This window comes from Trachurus trachurus (genome assembly GCF_905171665.1).
Source record: "Trachurus trachurus genome assembly, chromosome: 15".
NCBI classification, from domain to species: domain Eukaryota; kingdom Metazoa; phylum Chordata; class Actinopteri; order Carangiformes; family Carangidae; genus Trachurus; species Trachurus trachurus.
This window is the reverse complement of record NC_139906.1, coordinates 22,598,796-22,615,295: the sequence shown is the minus strand read 5'-3', so window position 1 is coordinate 22,615,295 and position 16,500 is coordinate 22,598,796. Positions and strand designations below refer to the sequence as shown.

Below are 16,500 nucleotides of genomic sequence, written 5' to 3'. Positions count from 1 at the left end.
AAATATACATGTCTCCCCACAATTTTTACATGAAGTAAAAATTAAAGCAGAAGTAAGCGGAATATTTGTGTTAATATAAGTCTTAAATAGTTATATCTTCCGACGGCAATCACTTACATAGAGTGTTTGGTCCGAAACACAGGTCTGTCAGTCACTCTGCTCTGCTGTAAGCCGAGGAGAAAACGTCTTGTATACTTCCTTGTATCCTACAAGCTTTATCCAATGAGGAGAGAGAACGGCATGAAGGGCTGTGTGTGCAGCCAAGGGATGCGCATGAATGTGGTGACGTAGGGACGAGGACCAATAGATCCATGACGAGGGCGGGGGCTGCTAACTAACGAAGTTAGCCAAAACGACCGGTTTGCTTACTTCTGCTTTAAGCATAATAAATAAAAAAAAACACCACATTAATTGCTATCTCTTATAATTTGACTTAAAGAGACCCTGAGGAGTTTGCTTTTGGTTATAAAAGAGTCTCATATTAATGTGGATGAATCTACATTGTTAATGGGTCCATTTTCGATAAATATATCGTTTTGTCTTTATCGTTATTTTGTTATTATTATTTAGTGGTCGGCTCGGCCAGCATTTACTACTTTCGGTTTTCCGGACGCTGCCCGGCGGGTTATGGGAATAACGCAGCCGGATCGCCGTTTATGGTATCGTCTTCAAACCCCCGACTTTCATTCTTGATCAATGAAAACATTCTTGGCAAATGTTTTCGCTTTCGTCCGTCTTGCGCCGGTCCAAGAATTTCACAGTGCGTGCGGAGTCTCATGTAAAATGTAGTATGAAAACACTTTGCGTTCCAAAACCCCAAACCAGCTTTGTATATGCAACATTTGAATCTAGTTTACTTCCGCCATGTTGTTAAATGTAGATCTTAACTTTCCAAAGTGCTGTTTTCCACTGTGACAAGAACAAGATTCCAGGAAAAAACAAACTGTGAATTAGTAGAACTTTGGGGAGGTCATGAAATACCTCAAATCTGTTCAAAGTATCAACTATTGGCAGTTTCTGTCAAATATATTCCCATTAATAAGCCTGTATAAGTCAAATCCAAGCTGGAGTCTGGGTTTGAGTGAGGTAAACCAAGAAAAAAGCAACACATTATTAATGGAAGCTATTGGGTTAATAAGCAGTGTCATTATGCAACCTCTTATTTTATGAGCCATTTTACATCATTTATTTCATGCATGAGGGTGAGATAGACTGAGTAAAGCTGTCCATCACTACTCCGTTGCGCCTGTTTCTCATTATACAATGGTTTTGGCCCTAAACAGTGAAGCGTGCTATGTTTGTCCTCCAGTCCTGCTGGTCAGCTCATCTGTAAACACACTGCTCTCAACTCTGGCGTGAAAAAAAGAAGGAGCACAGGAAATAGTAGAGAGAATGGAAGAAAGATTTAATGTTTCCACAGACGTAAAGTCCCCCGGTAATTGATATCTGATGTGCATTTTAAAGTGTATTAAGAAATAGGCTATTTTGACATCAGTGATGCTGCATATTTAAGCTGTCAGTATGTCCTCCCTGGACTGTGAGCTGTGGTTGATAGGCTAAATGTTTTCATTTGTGAAAATACAATCTTCCTTTTTATGCCCCTCTGTGAGTGGGGGGCTGGATTTGATATGTGACACCTGAGCAAGGAGAAAACAGAGAGGGATAAACTATGTAGGACAGCAATGGAGGCATGTATGGTTTTCATTTATGCCTTTTCAAAAAGGTTGGTGACCCAGAGAACTAACTGTTTTTCTCTCTGCCCCCCCCCCCCCTCTCTCTCCACAGTTCCGGAGATTTCTCTGTGATTCACCACTAGAGGTATGTATTTCCTTTGGCCTGTTGACAGTTTAATAAAACCCCTTTTTAATGTCTCTTTTCATCCATATGTGTTACCCACAGTGATTTACTCCAACAAAGACAAGGTCATCCCCTGGGGAAAACACTGTCATAGATGAAGATAATGCTTTTAAAAATATCCAGCTTTCCAGTATTTAGTTCTCCTTCAAATGTACGCTAGATCCCAGCAGCACATACCTATACCCACCCACCTTTGCTCTATCTCTTCAAGAGCCCTCCAGCTGGATTGAGAGCTGGGTTAAGGGATTCAGGAGGGGGTTTTTGTTTCATTTTGGAGGGGTTTTAATTTAGCCCCATCGAAGTGAAAGGGGGGGGGGGGGGTGTTGAGGGAGGGAAATGGTGAAATGTGGTGTCCAGATTGCGTTGCGTCTGTGTTCAGCACAAGGTCTTCAGATCAGTCCTTTTCCTCTGCCCTTGACAGAATGGGACACACCACACACTCTTCACTTTGTGTGGTGTGGTACAGATTACAGCCTGATGAGGCAACTTCATGGGCATCAGTTTGTGACGAACAGATGGCCATTGGCCTAGTTAGAAAAAAAAAGAAGAAGTACTCCATGGGAAGTTTGAGGTTTGATTTTATCTTCTGATGCATTAATTGATAAAAAATCTTCCTGGTAATCTATTTACATACAAAAAAAAGCTATTTATAATACAAAGGATGTTGATGGCGATCTGGAAGAGGATTCCTAGTTAAGATGTGCATATTGCCTGTGGTCACTGAGGGTTAGGGTGAGTGAGATGTAGGTGCAGTCAGGCATCACTGAGCACTTAGCAGGCCCAGTGAGCTGCTGCCTTCAGAAACACCAGTGGACGTGTTGGGTTAGGATAATTACACCAGCAATTAGACCCAGGATGGGCACTTATAACAGCCACTTTAACAGGATTGGGGTCCAAGAGCACACACACACGCATACTGACTGACACAGAGACACACAGACACAGTCACTCTGCTGCCCTGTGGGCCCCCTCAGGTCTTCACTAATGAACATCATTAGTGTTTATAGGAAACAAGCTTTTATCACCTCGTCAAGGCAGGCGTCCAGGCACAGTGAATTACACAGGTCTGCACACACATACACACACACACGTATGCACACGTACCGTGGCCTCACATATCTTTCTGCCTTCACTGTCCCCTCCTCTCAGCCTGGCTCGGGGGCTGTCTTCACTCATTTGGCCTCCTCTCACCCAACTTTGTTTTTATTCCTTTTTCTGATCTCGTTCTCTCTCTGTCTTCTCCAAATGCTCTCCATTTCAGAGTTGTTATGCATGGCTTTCTGAGCTACCTCTGCGTGTTGGCCTCCATCTGTCTCCAATCAGGCTGCTATTAAAATACACACACAGACACTCACCACATGGACCTGCATACTGTGTGGTTGATCAGCTCACATGTAAGCCAGCATTTATACAAATGTATGCAAACAGCATACTTAAAAATGCAACTGCAGCTAATTAGGAGCCAGGTTTGTCTGACTTGTTTGTTTGTTGCTGTGCTCGGTTTTACCAAAATTGCAGAGGATTCGTGCTGAAACTCATAATTAACATCAGCTGCCCCTGATTCCTGTTTTTTTTTGTTTTTGTAATACATTTAAACAAACAGAGAAGTAAAAACACATTTGTACTGTCTGATAAACAGTGGCATATCAGTGCCTGCAAGCATGAGCAACAGCTATGCAGGTGTCTCTTGCTGCACTTGAGGTCAAGAAACTCTGGATTTTATGGGCTGTGCGGGGTTCACGCACTCGTTCTGTTTCTATTTATTTGTCTTTACAGCCTCCGAATGTGTAACCAAGGGGCAAACACTCATTAACAGAGGTGTTCGCCAATTAGTCACTTTGTTTCTTTATGGACCCAGGCCCTTGGCCACTCCTCTGCAACTCTGCCTGTCCGTCAGCGATCCCTGTGTTCACTTTCCGAAGGGGAAGGAGATGAGGGGAAAGTAAATGAAATACACAGCAGCAGGAAGCTATTACACACTAGTGAAGACACAGACACCACTGTACATGCTGCATCTATAAGCCCAAAAAAATGGAAAAGGTCTACTAGCTGCATCAAGAATGAAACAATAGACACTCCTGGAAATGAGTCAAATACTAATACAAATTTCACTCCATCCTTTTTAAGCATTGGAGAAATGAGCACTGCTGCATGGTCATGATAACAGGTGCAGCTACATCTGCAGCCTGTTTGCAGGTCTTGCTCCATGCATATTTGTGGTTGTGTGTGGATGCACAATTGTGAGGGCCAAGTTTACAATGTGTTAGTTATAGTGATGAGCAATGACTCTAAATATCATAGAAGTTACAATATGATCAGGTGCAGAATTTTTTTTCTTTTTGGTAGATTTTACATACTATAAATGAAGCATTGTGGTGACAACCCAGGCCTGCAAATAGAGCCAGCATTTAATGACTCACTGTGAAAGTGTAAAAATTAGTTGTCCAACTAAAATCATCACAATATCTATCTGAAATATGATATTAACACATACCATTTACACCTCAGACCATCAATTGATGGTCAGTGCCACATTCATAACAGCATAATTGCTACAGCATGTCTAACAATAGAGTCACATAGAGTTGAGGTCTAGCGGAAAAGAAAGTAGCAACATGGTGGTAAGCACTCATCCCACGGTGACTGATTACCATCCGCAAGCAATTAATAACAACTGAGCAATTAATAGACTCAATGTGCTGCTTATCTACAGCCGTTAACTGTGGTACTGTAATCATGTTCAGCACAACTGATTCAAGGAGCCAGAAATCACAGCCAGTCTGCAGAGTGTTGTAGTGTTACTTGAAAATAATATGCTTAGTAGCCACATGAAAAAAGTCTAATGAGTAAAGACATGCCAAATTAATCATACAAGAAGATGGAAAGAGTACAAGGAAATATGAAATAAGAAAAACATGATATAAAAATCAGTGTAAAAGCTAGTTCACTGATTGCTGTGAGGAAATGGGATAAAGTCACAGCTATTCCCAAAATCTGTTTCAATATCTGACACGTCCAAATGCTCTAAGCAAAAAAGCCAATCCTAAAACAATGAAAAATAAAAAGCTGTTTTTTCATTACACTGAATGACACATCTCCCTTTTTTTTTTCTTTGTGTGTGATTTTCAGCCACATACAATAATGTCCTAGAACTGTCACACCGGAGACAAGTCAAAACCGCAGAAATAATCTGTGAAAAATGTTGCAGCCCTTTGCGGTTTACATGATTACAACAGCATTTGTGTTGCCGTTAAAGTTTTGTCACGGTTTTTTTCAGCTAGATGATTTATTTTAAAATACCTGAGCTCTGAGCTGTCAGTCTCTGTATTTTTGCCATGCGTATTATACTAGGTCCTTGTTTCAGACAGTTTTCCATAATGAGTTGTTCCGATAAGTGTCTATCTGAAACAACATACAGCACACCACCTCCCTGCTCAAATGGCCCTGTATTTAAGCCATATGAGAGCGATTTGGGGCTGCAGTGGAAGAGATCTGGGGTGATTTGATGTGCTCCAGAGAATGTTTGGATTGTTGTCACAGTGGCAAGGACACAACCATTAAGTTGTCGTCTGGGGGTGACGCACGGGTCAGTTAGACAAGATCAGCCTTGGACTTGGTATGAACTTACAAACAAACATGCACACTGAGGCAGCCATTACTCCAATGGCACGGGCGCCCGCGCTGATAGAATTGTGCTCAAGCGTATATACGGTGGAGGGTGAGGTAAGAAAAATCTCCCTCTCTTACACACACTGATCACCAGCTCGGCTTGCTTTCCTTTTACTTACAACCTCTAAATGATGCCGAGGGGCCTCTGACAAAGCCTCCAGTGTTTCTGGGAGAGCTGCTGCCAAGAAATAACAGGCTGCCTGCTTATACAGACGGACAGTTCCCCCAGCCTCTCAAACACACACACACACACATAGACGCACACACAGCCACATAGAGTGCTTGTTCCAGATGTGGTGTCTGTCACCCTTCAGCACCCCTCAGCTCTACACCCCCCCCATAACTTTTCATTTTTATCATAGATTCTTCCCTCCTTTTAGCCTTTTAGTCTGCCAGTCATTTACAGCTAATGTGTAGTAAACCCACATCATCTTTGTGTCATATCATATGTCCTGTGATGTGGAGGAGCATTTTAGACGATGTAATCATCCCTCCCCTCCCAATTTCCCACACAGAAAAAAAAAAAGAATAAATGGACTCTACTATACATTGTGTCAGACAGGAAATCAGACCTGGGTGTCCAAGCGCCTGAGCCAGAGGGATATAGTTTTGTTTATATTACCAGCTCGACTTAACAAAACCTTACATGGTGCTAAGGAGGAATGTGGCACACAGTCTCCCCATTGGTGATGTTCAGCCCTCTGGGGTCATAGAGCTGCAGGGAGTGTGTGTGTGTGTGTGTGTATTTGGATTTGGCCAGGTTTAGTTTGGTCAGACTGCAGCGCTGGATAAGACAGCCAGCTCTCTTGGTGTTGTGATAACTAGCAGTGTCTGCGCTATTTAACTGGGTCCAGATGAAAGTTGGTGAAAGAGAAGGATCCTGTTACTCATGCACTGAAGACAGACACACATACACGTGCACACACACTCACACACACACAAACATAAGCCAATACCCTAGCTTAACGTGACTTTTAACCTTAACCCCAAGCCTCTGGTCTTAAGCCTCTGTGATAAAAGCACTCAAGCCACTTGATTGAAAAACCCAGCATGTGGATCCCTATGAGAAACTCAATGTGTGTCAAACACTTAACTGTTTTATTAATGGGGTAGACTAAGGCACACGGGTGCACACCTACGCCCACATTCTTTCATGCCTCATGGAGAGAGCAGACACAGACATATATAGGAGAAAGCTTGGCAACACTCCACCACCGCCTGGTGAAATGGATTTTGCTCATGCAGGGTCTTTTATTAAAAAGTCCTCTCCCGGAGTGTTTCTGTGACCAGTCCCTCCCCGCCCCCCCCCAACCCCACCCTGCTCCTGCTCTCGCTCTCGCTCCACATTTGGGAGCCATTAGCAGGCTGAACGCGAGGCTACTGTACACCCCCACACATAATGCGTGAGGCCTGGCGGGGAAAAAAGCCGGGGTTATAATACACCATAGTACAGGTGTGTGTACATAAGGCAGAGAAAGCAGATCTGTGCAAGAGAGTGAAAACAATCCTTTTAAATACCACATTCTCATTCTGCTGTGATTTATATGTTTCACATACAACCTGTATTGCACACAAGAGTACCATTACCGTTTTGACCACCAGTAACCGCTTTCTCTTTAACTGTTTTTCGCTCTTTGCCTCCACACAGGCTGAATTCTCTCCGGATGGACCCGAGGTGGGCTACGGGTCCTTCCATCAGCAGTACTGGCTGGACGGACGCATCGTGGCTGTGGGCGTGATCGACATCTTGCCCACCTGTGTGTCGTCCGTCTACTTGTACTACCACCCAGAATTTGCCTCACTGTCTCTGGGCTCCTACTCTGCTCTCAGGTTGGTCCTTAAGGTCTCTTATAACTCGTCGTAGAGACTTTAGACAATAAAGTGGAGGAAGAGAAGCCCTCACAGCGACACCGTCACTGCTCATGTTTGATAAAACCAAGCCATATTTTTTGTTTCTTACCAATATCTGGATTGTTTACAGTACTCACACTCTTATTTGTCAAATGCAACATGTAGCTTCTTCAAAGAGGGGTCCCACTGTTGAACATTCTCCTTTTTTGTCTAATTTCTTTGTTCTTTCTTTTCCTCTTCTTCTCTTTTCATTCCCTCATGTTTGCCCTCCCCTTAACCTGCTCTCTCCCTGACTCTTGGTCTTCTCAGCCCCTCCCAAATTTTTATCTCTCCTTAGAACTGTATACTATAAGTGCCATAATACTGTAGGTTGGAGAAAAATACCTCTTTGCAGTTGATTGGCCGAGGCAGTGCTCTGTTTTGTGGTTCAGCTGACGACAGTTCTCTCTGCCAAGATGAAATAAGAGAGCGCACACACAGACTGCAGGCACACGTATCTGGCGTTTCCTGTAAAATGTAACCCAATAATGTGAGAAAGGCTTTTAAAAATATTTCTGCACAGATGTGTGCAGTTGTGAGACTGGGTGATCTCTGCTTTTAAAGTTGGCGTGTACAGGTGTTTTGTGTGCGAGTCGCAAGCGTTCACGTATGTGTGCATCGTTGCTGCAGCTAGAACAGACAGCTCATATAGAGGGAACACCCTGGTCATCGCAAGCAACACAGCTCCTCATCACTTATTATTTTAAGAGTCTGACTCCAAGAGTAACAGAGCGCTCGGTGTGTGGAGGAGGCCTTGGAGAAGGGAGCCAGCAGGACTGAAATCCTCCCGCTTGTTTACAGACACCAGAACCCAGGCCTTTGATCAGGTCTGGACACTCCCTAGTCTGCTTGGCCTGGCTGACTCTGTCCAAGACTTATTGTACAGAATGCATGCACAAACACACGCACTCACACATACACACACACACTTTTAAGAACTTGTGCAAACATTCATTACATTAGACAGTTGTGCTTCTCCACAGCAGGCTCGAACGAACTGGAACATGAGTTTTTCAACCATTTACAAGTGAACTAAAGAACTTAAGAAACTGCAGTCAGAAATCACTTAACTTCACTTTACTTTTCTCGATAGAGCAGCAATGGAAAGGTTATGTGAAGACATGGAAAGATTGGGGGATTTTACACAAATACCTAACCTCAGTGGGAAACCTGATTTGTAGGGTATTTCTTTTTCCCTGTTGTCATCTGGGAAAACAGGTGTAGAGTGTTGTACAGTTTGGGTTAAATATATGTGTCCGGCCGTACAAAAACAAGCACAGCACTGTGTGTGTTGTGTTCTTTTGTGCGGCGTATACGTGTTATTCAGCAGTGGGAACAGGAGAGGGGGTTGTTGAGAAGTGCAGCTCCTTCTGCCTCAGGCTCAGAGGAAAGAAGGAGGAGGAGAAGAAAAGAGGCATATAATGAGGTGCCTGCAGCATGGTGTAGGGAACACAGCTGGTGTCCAACCTGGATCACTTTCTTATGAGGATCCTCCTGATTGTATCGTGCTGCTACTGATTCTGATCCAAGTCCTAAACATTCAGCATTTTGTTAATGTGGCCTCCAGTCCAATATGTCTTGATGTTTATTAAACTAAGTAAAACATATCGTAAATGGGTTGGTGGCTTTTAAAATACGTGATAACTTTTTGTTAATAATTTTTTACTATATCTTGTATAGTTTCTCATAATATTTAGAGGAAAAAAATGCAGTTTAAGCTCAAGTCTTTACAGGTATCTTGCACCTGCAAAACCGAGCAGATGCTAAGCGAGATGTTTTTTCAACCTAAAGAGGCTCTGTGCACATGGATGTCTCGCGGCTGCATCCTCTCGCATCATTGATTGGAACTGCAGGCTGCTGCTTTGTTTATTTTGTGTGCTATTCAATTCATTTGGCTTTGACCTGCTCCCAACTTTGTACACTTCCAGTTTTTTAAGGGATCCCGGTGGAGCATTTTTGACAGCTGCCTTTGCCAGAGCAAACAGACGAGGGAAAGGAAATGGAACGGGCTCTAGTGATTGCTTATCCATCAGAAAGGCCTGGATGGGTCCCATCTCAATCCTGCACACTTTTTCGGGCCATCCCACGTAGTTGTTTTATGTACTAGAGTACATACATGTTCTGTGTGAGTCCAGGCTAATTTCCTTAGTTATAAGCTTCTGTGTCTTCCCACCACAAGTAGCTCAGTTTGTATTTTATATCTGGCTAATCAACACTATTCTTGCAGTGTTTGGTAATGAAATGTTTCCGCATGCATGCGAGGCTGCAGTAAGTACCTCGTGGTGCGCGCTATTATGGGCTCTTTGTGTCTGGGTGTGTATGTGTATGCACATCAGTATGAGCGAAGCTGTGCAGGAGCAGAGGGCTTGATAATTGGCTTGTGCTGGAGTGTCAGATGGCTGAAGAGGGGATAATGGCGGACTCAAGCTGCTGCCATGGGGGTGGAGGTGTGGGTGTGAAGGCCTCAAGTGAAGGGGGGCACAAGGCTTTTTGTGAATGGGCCCCTCGCCTCTCTTGACCCCCCTCCCCCAATTCAGGCCTGCCGGGCCCTTTTGTGGAGAGGGGATGGGAACCCAGGAACCTGGCAGCAAGCGGGTGACCTTCTAGCACCTCGCTCTATCTGCCTCTCTTCTCCCTCCCTTTCTCTTTCTTGACCCCCCTCTTTTATATTCTCCCCTTGCTCTCTCTCTCCCTCTCTCCCCCCCCCTCCACGGCTTGGCCTGCTTTGTCCCGTGTCTTATTTTTCAGTGCATCTATTTTATTTTAAGGCCTCTTTCTCTCTCTCTTAAGTATTGTAAGAAAGAGAATTCTCCCCCTTCATTTGAGCGGGTGAAACACAGAGGGGTGGAAGGAAGAGTGAAACAAAAAGGGAGAAGAAAGAGGACCTGGAATTTAGTTATGGAATAGTGAAGGAAACGGTGGAGGTAAAAGGAGGAAAATAGGCTTTTAGTAAAAGGATGCAATTAAGGAAGAAACTATTGGGGAAAAATAAAGCAAGCAAGACATTTACTGTATTTGAAGAAGCTGTATAAATCTTCCAAGTTCTAAATCTTTATTTTACACGCTCTCTCCCTCTTTTTTTCACCACCTCCTTTTCTGCTCAAGGGCTCAATGCCGATAGAGAGAAGGCAGTTGTTTTTGTGTAATGAAATGAGACCAAGAAAAGCTGCCTTTTTAGAGTGTGGGTGTTTACTTCCTCGGCTTGGGCACTGCTCTAGTCGGAGCTGTTAGTCCCTATTTTAGTTCTCAATACCCTCATTTATACTCAAATATTCTCATATAAATTGATATAATCTAAACTACCCCTTACTTTGTCTGGCTTGGAGTCTTTGGTGATGAAAACCATCTCTAAACGGCAGATCAGTTCTGGTCTGTCATTTTTGGCTTACACAGCCTTAACTGCATGTCTATGTATTTGCAACTAAAACAATGAAAACTACTTAGCTTCAGATGTTTGAACTTGAATTTGAGTTTTTAAAAAAGTCCAATGTAAATGCAACAGACATGCAACATTATGAACCACCTGAAATTTACTGCGGTGCATGTGTGCTGAGGATTGACTGCCAAACAGGGAAGTGTTGCTGGGGTGGGCTGTCACTGTTGGAAATAAACATCAGTCTACAAGTATGTGTGCTGTTTGTGAAAGCATGAAGCATGAGCTTTTCTTTGCAGCACATCTCTTAAAAGGTGTGTCCATGTGTTTCCCACCACAGGGAGATTGCTTTCACCAAGCAGCTGCAGAAACAGTCCCCCAAGCTGTCCTACTACTACCTGGGCTTTTACATTCACTCCTGCCCCAAGATGCGGTACAAGGTGGGTATTTGAATGGCTCAGATGCTCATTCTTTTTTCGTTTTTTATTGTAATGTTGAAGTTTTATTACATTTTTTGGTTACAGAAAATTGTCTGTTTTACTTGTCTGTCAAAGAACAAATCTAATTTCTGCAAGTATGACAGCCTGTTTGAATGGATTAGCTGCATCACTAAGCTTAATGATGTTGTACTTCCATGCTTTGTTTATAATATTTCACTGAAACCTTCACCACTCCCCAAAATGCCACAGTGATCTACAGTATAGCTAACATTCTGATGTGCAAGCCCATTTTATGTGAGACAAATGTTTCTGCTCCATGTGGTGGCTGTTAAATGATTCACACTACTGAGCCTCACCTCACCACACGGTCCATTCTGTACTGCATTGTTGTGTGCAGTATGTAGCACCAAATCATAATATACATTATCTGTAAGCACTTTTCATGTTAAGGTGGTAAGGTTAAGACCAGAGTTCCCACAAAGTGTTAAGCAGGAGGAGGAAAAACTCCTTTTACCAGGAAGAATCCTCTGGGCACAGAACTGGGCCCAAGGTGGGCGGCCATCTGTCTTAATCGAATGGGTTTGGACAGTAATGCAGTTAAGTACAGCTGTTCTGTTATTGGCACATCAGGATGATGCTCCAGCAGTTTCAAGAAACGTGTTGATCACTCTCTCACACTATTTTTACATGCAGTATCTCTTTCACAGTCTATTCCCCTCCTTCCGCACACTGGCTCTCTCCTCCTAGGGAAGGGAAGAAAGTGGTGCTCCTCCGATTTCTTTTGCATCTCATATAGGCTTTTACCATCCTGAGAGGCATTAAAAGTCCCAACTGGCTGCTTATAAAGGAAGAGGAAGAACCCTCCCCTTTCCCTTTTTCCTCTTCTACTCTTGTTATCATAGGTGCAAAGCCCTCTACAGGGGCTTACCTACGTTCTTTTCATTTTCTCTTTCCACATGAATGCCGACACCTGCATAATTTTTCATGTATTACAGTTTTGAATTTAGCTGTCCATAAATATATCCAGCTTAGTGAAATATATGAAAGGGCATAGTGTTAAATGAAGGGCGCTTCACCTTGAAGACTGTTTGCCAGAGATGTTTTGTCTCTCCGGCATAAACACCATCTGCATTATACTCTCAGCTGGTTGATCCACAGTAAACCTTGAGTTAGGAGGGTTAAAACACAAGGAGAAACTTCAGTAGATCTGATAGAGTGAGTCCCAGTATAGATGCAGAGTGAAAGAGAGAGGGGGAAAAAAAGGGATGGAGCGGAGGTAAAGGCAGAGGCAAGGAAGAGAGAGCAAGGCTGCTGAAGACATTAAAGGTTGAGGGAGAGGTCATGCTGCAACAGCAACTTGGAGGCGAGAAGTGTGTGGCACACATGCACAGATAGCAGCATATTTTTTTTAAGCGCAACTGATGTACTGTGGAAACTTTTCCATAAATGTACATGTATGGGCACGAACGCAGGAGTAAAGACTTGCACGGATATGCTCACATTCACACCAAGCACCACTTAAAGATCTATAGCTCCAGGAGGACGGAGAACAAGTCCATTAGTTTTGCCAAGGTTTACCATTCATCCCTTCTTTCTCTCATTCATCTACTAATTCCTCTATTTCTCAGTCATTTCATTTAGATGTTCCCAGAGCTTGTCCGTGCCCATGGGAGAGTGATGTCTTTTTGGGGATTATGGCAAAGTGCCACACCTATCTCTCCATTTACATCTTGTTCCAGAGTTTGCATTGTGCAACGCCCATTTTCGCACTTTGGGAGTCTGTGTATGGAATGCATGTGAACGTGTTTGCTCACTTTATGCGTCTGTGTGTTGAATCTTGATCACGCTGTTTGCCTGAGAGCGCTGTTACCACAGCACCTAACACCCCCTGCACTGGCATTTACTCCCCAACCCCCCATATCTGTTTTTGTGTGTTTGCCATTGCGGCATCTTGTTCGCAAGCCTCCCCACTTCTTCCTATTTTGCCCATGGGGAGGAACACAGAACAAGGGTGAGAAGGTTGCCCAGTTCCCACCTTTGGGCTCTCACACTCCCACAGAAACACACCCGCGCTCTCAGCGCATGCACAGTGCCTCAACTCTATTGTCTGATTTGCATATGAGCCTGAGTAGTTCATTAATGCACAGACATACTGTGGAATTGTTCAAGGCTCAAAGATGGGGAGCCACAGAACTCCACTGTCATTGTGTAGGGGGTTTACTGGTTTCTGGATCTCAGTCCTGCTGCTTGCCTCTTTAAGGACCAAAACACCAGTACTTGAACCCCGCTGGACACCACTCAGACTCCTTCAACACCACTCCCCCTCTTCGTTCTACCCACCTACCCCCTCCTCTCCACTTGCCACTTCTTTGGGAACTTCTTTGGGAACTCCCTGTACCCATCACTCTCTGCTGTGTCCCAGATAATGTGGATACATTTGAAAACAACAACAACAACAACAACAACAATCCATTCGGACCATCTATGCATCTATGCATGCAAATTTGGATAAATCTGAAAAAACTCAAATCATTTAATGAAAGATTAAAAGGACTGCTGTATATTTGGTCAATGATAACCTGATGTTCTTTAGCACAATTATTTATTGTTTCAATTCATTTGGACAGAAAAGATCAAGAATTGTGATTCTAGTCAAGTTAGTTGTAGCTTGAAATGACACAATATACTGAGAGAAATACTAAAAAAATTAATTTCACACAATTGTTCATACAGTACTCTCATTCCCTGCTGAGCAGTTATATGGCTGCATTGTTTATGTAACTGATACCAGCAGCATTGTTAAAGTCGTATTGTGGTGACTCCATATAGTGTCCATAGATAGATGAACTGGACAGTTTTCAAAATGAGTAGTAAGCTTACACTTTAAGCCTCAACCTGAGCTGTTCCTTTGTTCTGTGGTTGGGCTGTGTGATGCTACAGTTTAAGAGTTGACTGACTCTTATCTGTGTTTCCATCTCAGTGTATTCTTGTGTTCTGTGTTGGGAGGAAAATCCTTTCTGCCGGGTCACATCTCTGCATGCCCAGGGGAACAGCTCCATGTGCGATGGGTTGAAAACTTCTGAGCAGTGCCAAAGCCTGGACATGGTCCTGCAGAGCAGCCTTAAAGGGTCCTAGAAGACTTGGAGTCCAGCCAGGAACAGGGCGCTGCCTGGCCAGTGTCAGACCCTCCTCTTTGTTCCCAAAGCTGGGACGGAGCGTCCCACAGAGCCTGACTGGTTTGGCTGGTGGGTTTGGGGTTAGACGTGACATCCTGCCCCTGGCTCCTGTCCCTGGTCCTCTGGCCCTCCCTGGCCCTGCCTGTCCCTCTGATGTTGAGCTGCAGAGAGCAGAAGGTGAAGCTGTTGGAGGCTAAATGAGACCAAAGGTCTTGGCCCTCCTGCCATTCTTTCTCTCTCTCTCTCATGTGCAGCTAAAAGTCATCTGAATTAACCGCTTTCATGACTTCAGACAGAGTAACTGAGACTTTGTGGTTTGCTGAGAGCTGGATTCTCTGGCTTGTTGATCTTTGTCTGAAATGTCGTGCAGCATATTTGTAGCTTGTTTGGAAAGACTGTGGTCAAATATAAGCAAATAGGGAATGAAAGAACCTGTATGCTCAGAAATATTCTGGCATCATCACCACATGTTTCATTTGGCCTATATCTGGATGCAGCTGTTGTTTATATATTTTATATACCTGTAGCTGTTCTTAAAACTTGTCATGATCTGCGTTAGGATGTTTTTCTTAAACCATAAACAACTGCCTTAACCTGAATTTGAACTCAAGTTTTCTTTTCTTATATTTTAATATCTTATTCTCTTGTCCTCCAGTAACCCCACCGTCCAGCGTCAGCAGCTCGCAAAACGCACTTAAGACTTTCATTAGCTTTCATTTTATAAGTCTCCACTTTTTATTTTGCACAGAACAAAGAGTAATAGTTTAATGCCACGTTGTAGTGATTTTCCATTTCTTTACAGAGATGTGTGTATGTGTGAGCACTTGTCTGTGTCAGTTACTTTTAAGTAGTGAATAAGCAGACTTTGATGATATCCAACGAGGCGGTCACCCACTTGGCTTTACCCGTCGGCAGTACCTGGTCCAAACAGATGAAGCAATATTCAAGTGGGGCATGCATGCACGTACACACACAGACAGAATACCCAGTTTTACCCACTTGGTGAGGGAGTGAGGGAGTTACGTGAAGTGGCTCTTACTCTTGTTATTATTGTTCACGGTGAAAGAATGTCTCGCTCTGAGCCCAGGAAACCATTAAATTTTCCACAGAGAGGAAGAATGAAGGAGTGAGCAAAATGAGTGAAAGGAGTAGGAAGAGGGCAGATGGAGAGAGAAAAAAAAAAACAGGAGTGACAAAATGTGTGCCAAATGAGAAAAGGAGGCGAGATGAAAAGGATTATTCGTTTCCCGGTGGTACTTCACTGACTTTTAAAGAGCCCTTTCGCAGCAGCTGCACCTCCGTTCCCTTTCAACCCCAACTCCTCCTCGCCGACAAACAACAAACAGTGACACAGAGCTGGTCAGTTCTCTAGCAACAGCCAGCAGGTTTCCACATGGCCAAAGATTTTGAATGCAGCGGCCCTGAAACGCATCCATCGAGGTGTCAGCAGCCACTGTGTGGAAAAAAAGTTTGTTAGGACACTACTGTTGAAGGAATTTAATGTTGGTTTCAGTCGGTCGCTGCTGTGGTAATATTTGCCTTAAAGGGATACGGCAACATTATTTTTCGTGTCTTGCCTCACTCCCGAGTCCATGACAAGCAGATAGACACCATCCTTTCGACTGTGCGTGCAGTAACAAGGGAGATACAGCCCGTATCGCCTGTAATTAGCTTAGCTCAAACGCTGGAAGTGCATAGGTAGTCTTAGCCTGCCTGCACCTAAAGTCATCAGAGAAACTCTTCAGCAACTCTAAACGGAAACCGGCGGGTCGATCTTCGTCTCAGAGCTGACAAAACTCTCCAGTCAGGCATCTTGAGCGGTCAAATGCCGGTAACGGGACGAGATCGGTCAAAACGGAGGGTTCAAGCAAAGACGGTTTATTTTGGTTCAAGCTAGCTACATCGAGGGTAGGCTAGCTTCCTATTTCAAAGTAAAAGCACAAATTCTATCGTCATGGTTTTCTGTATGTAAAGGCCAACGGGTGTTTTATTTTGTGAAAGTAACCAGAAGTGCGTTGGTCACAGCGGCTAGCTTGAGTAGCGCTGAATCTGTCCGAACAAAATTGTAAACGGCTGGTATTTAGACAAATTAATG

General features: G+C 43.7%; 1 protein-coding gene across 4 annotated transcripts in view; it reads left to right on the top strand.

The window, feature by feature from the left end:
* ate1 (arginyltransferase 1) overlaps nt 1-16,500 on the top strand; it is a 52,571-nt gene that overhangs the window by 18,324 nt on the left and 17,747 nt on the right. For all 4 annotated transcript variants that reach the window (XM_083988204.1, XM_083988205.1, XM_083988202.1 and 1 more), the window contains exons 8-10: nt 1,786-1,818; nt 7,175-7,356; nt 11,130-11,229. In XM_083988204.1, the coding sequence (XP_083844330.1) occupies nt 1,786-1,818; nt 7,175-7,356; nt 11,130-11,229 (315 nt within the window). The remainder of the gene's footprint in view (nt 1-1,785; nt 1,819-7,174; nt 7,357-11,129; nt 11,230-16,500) is intronic.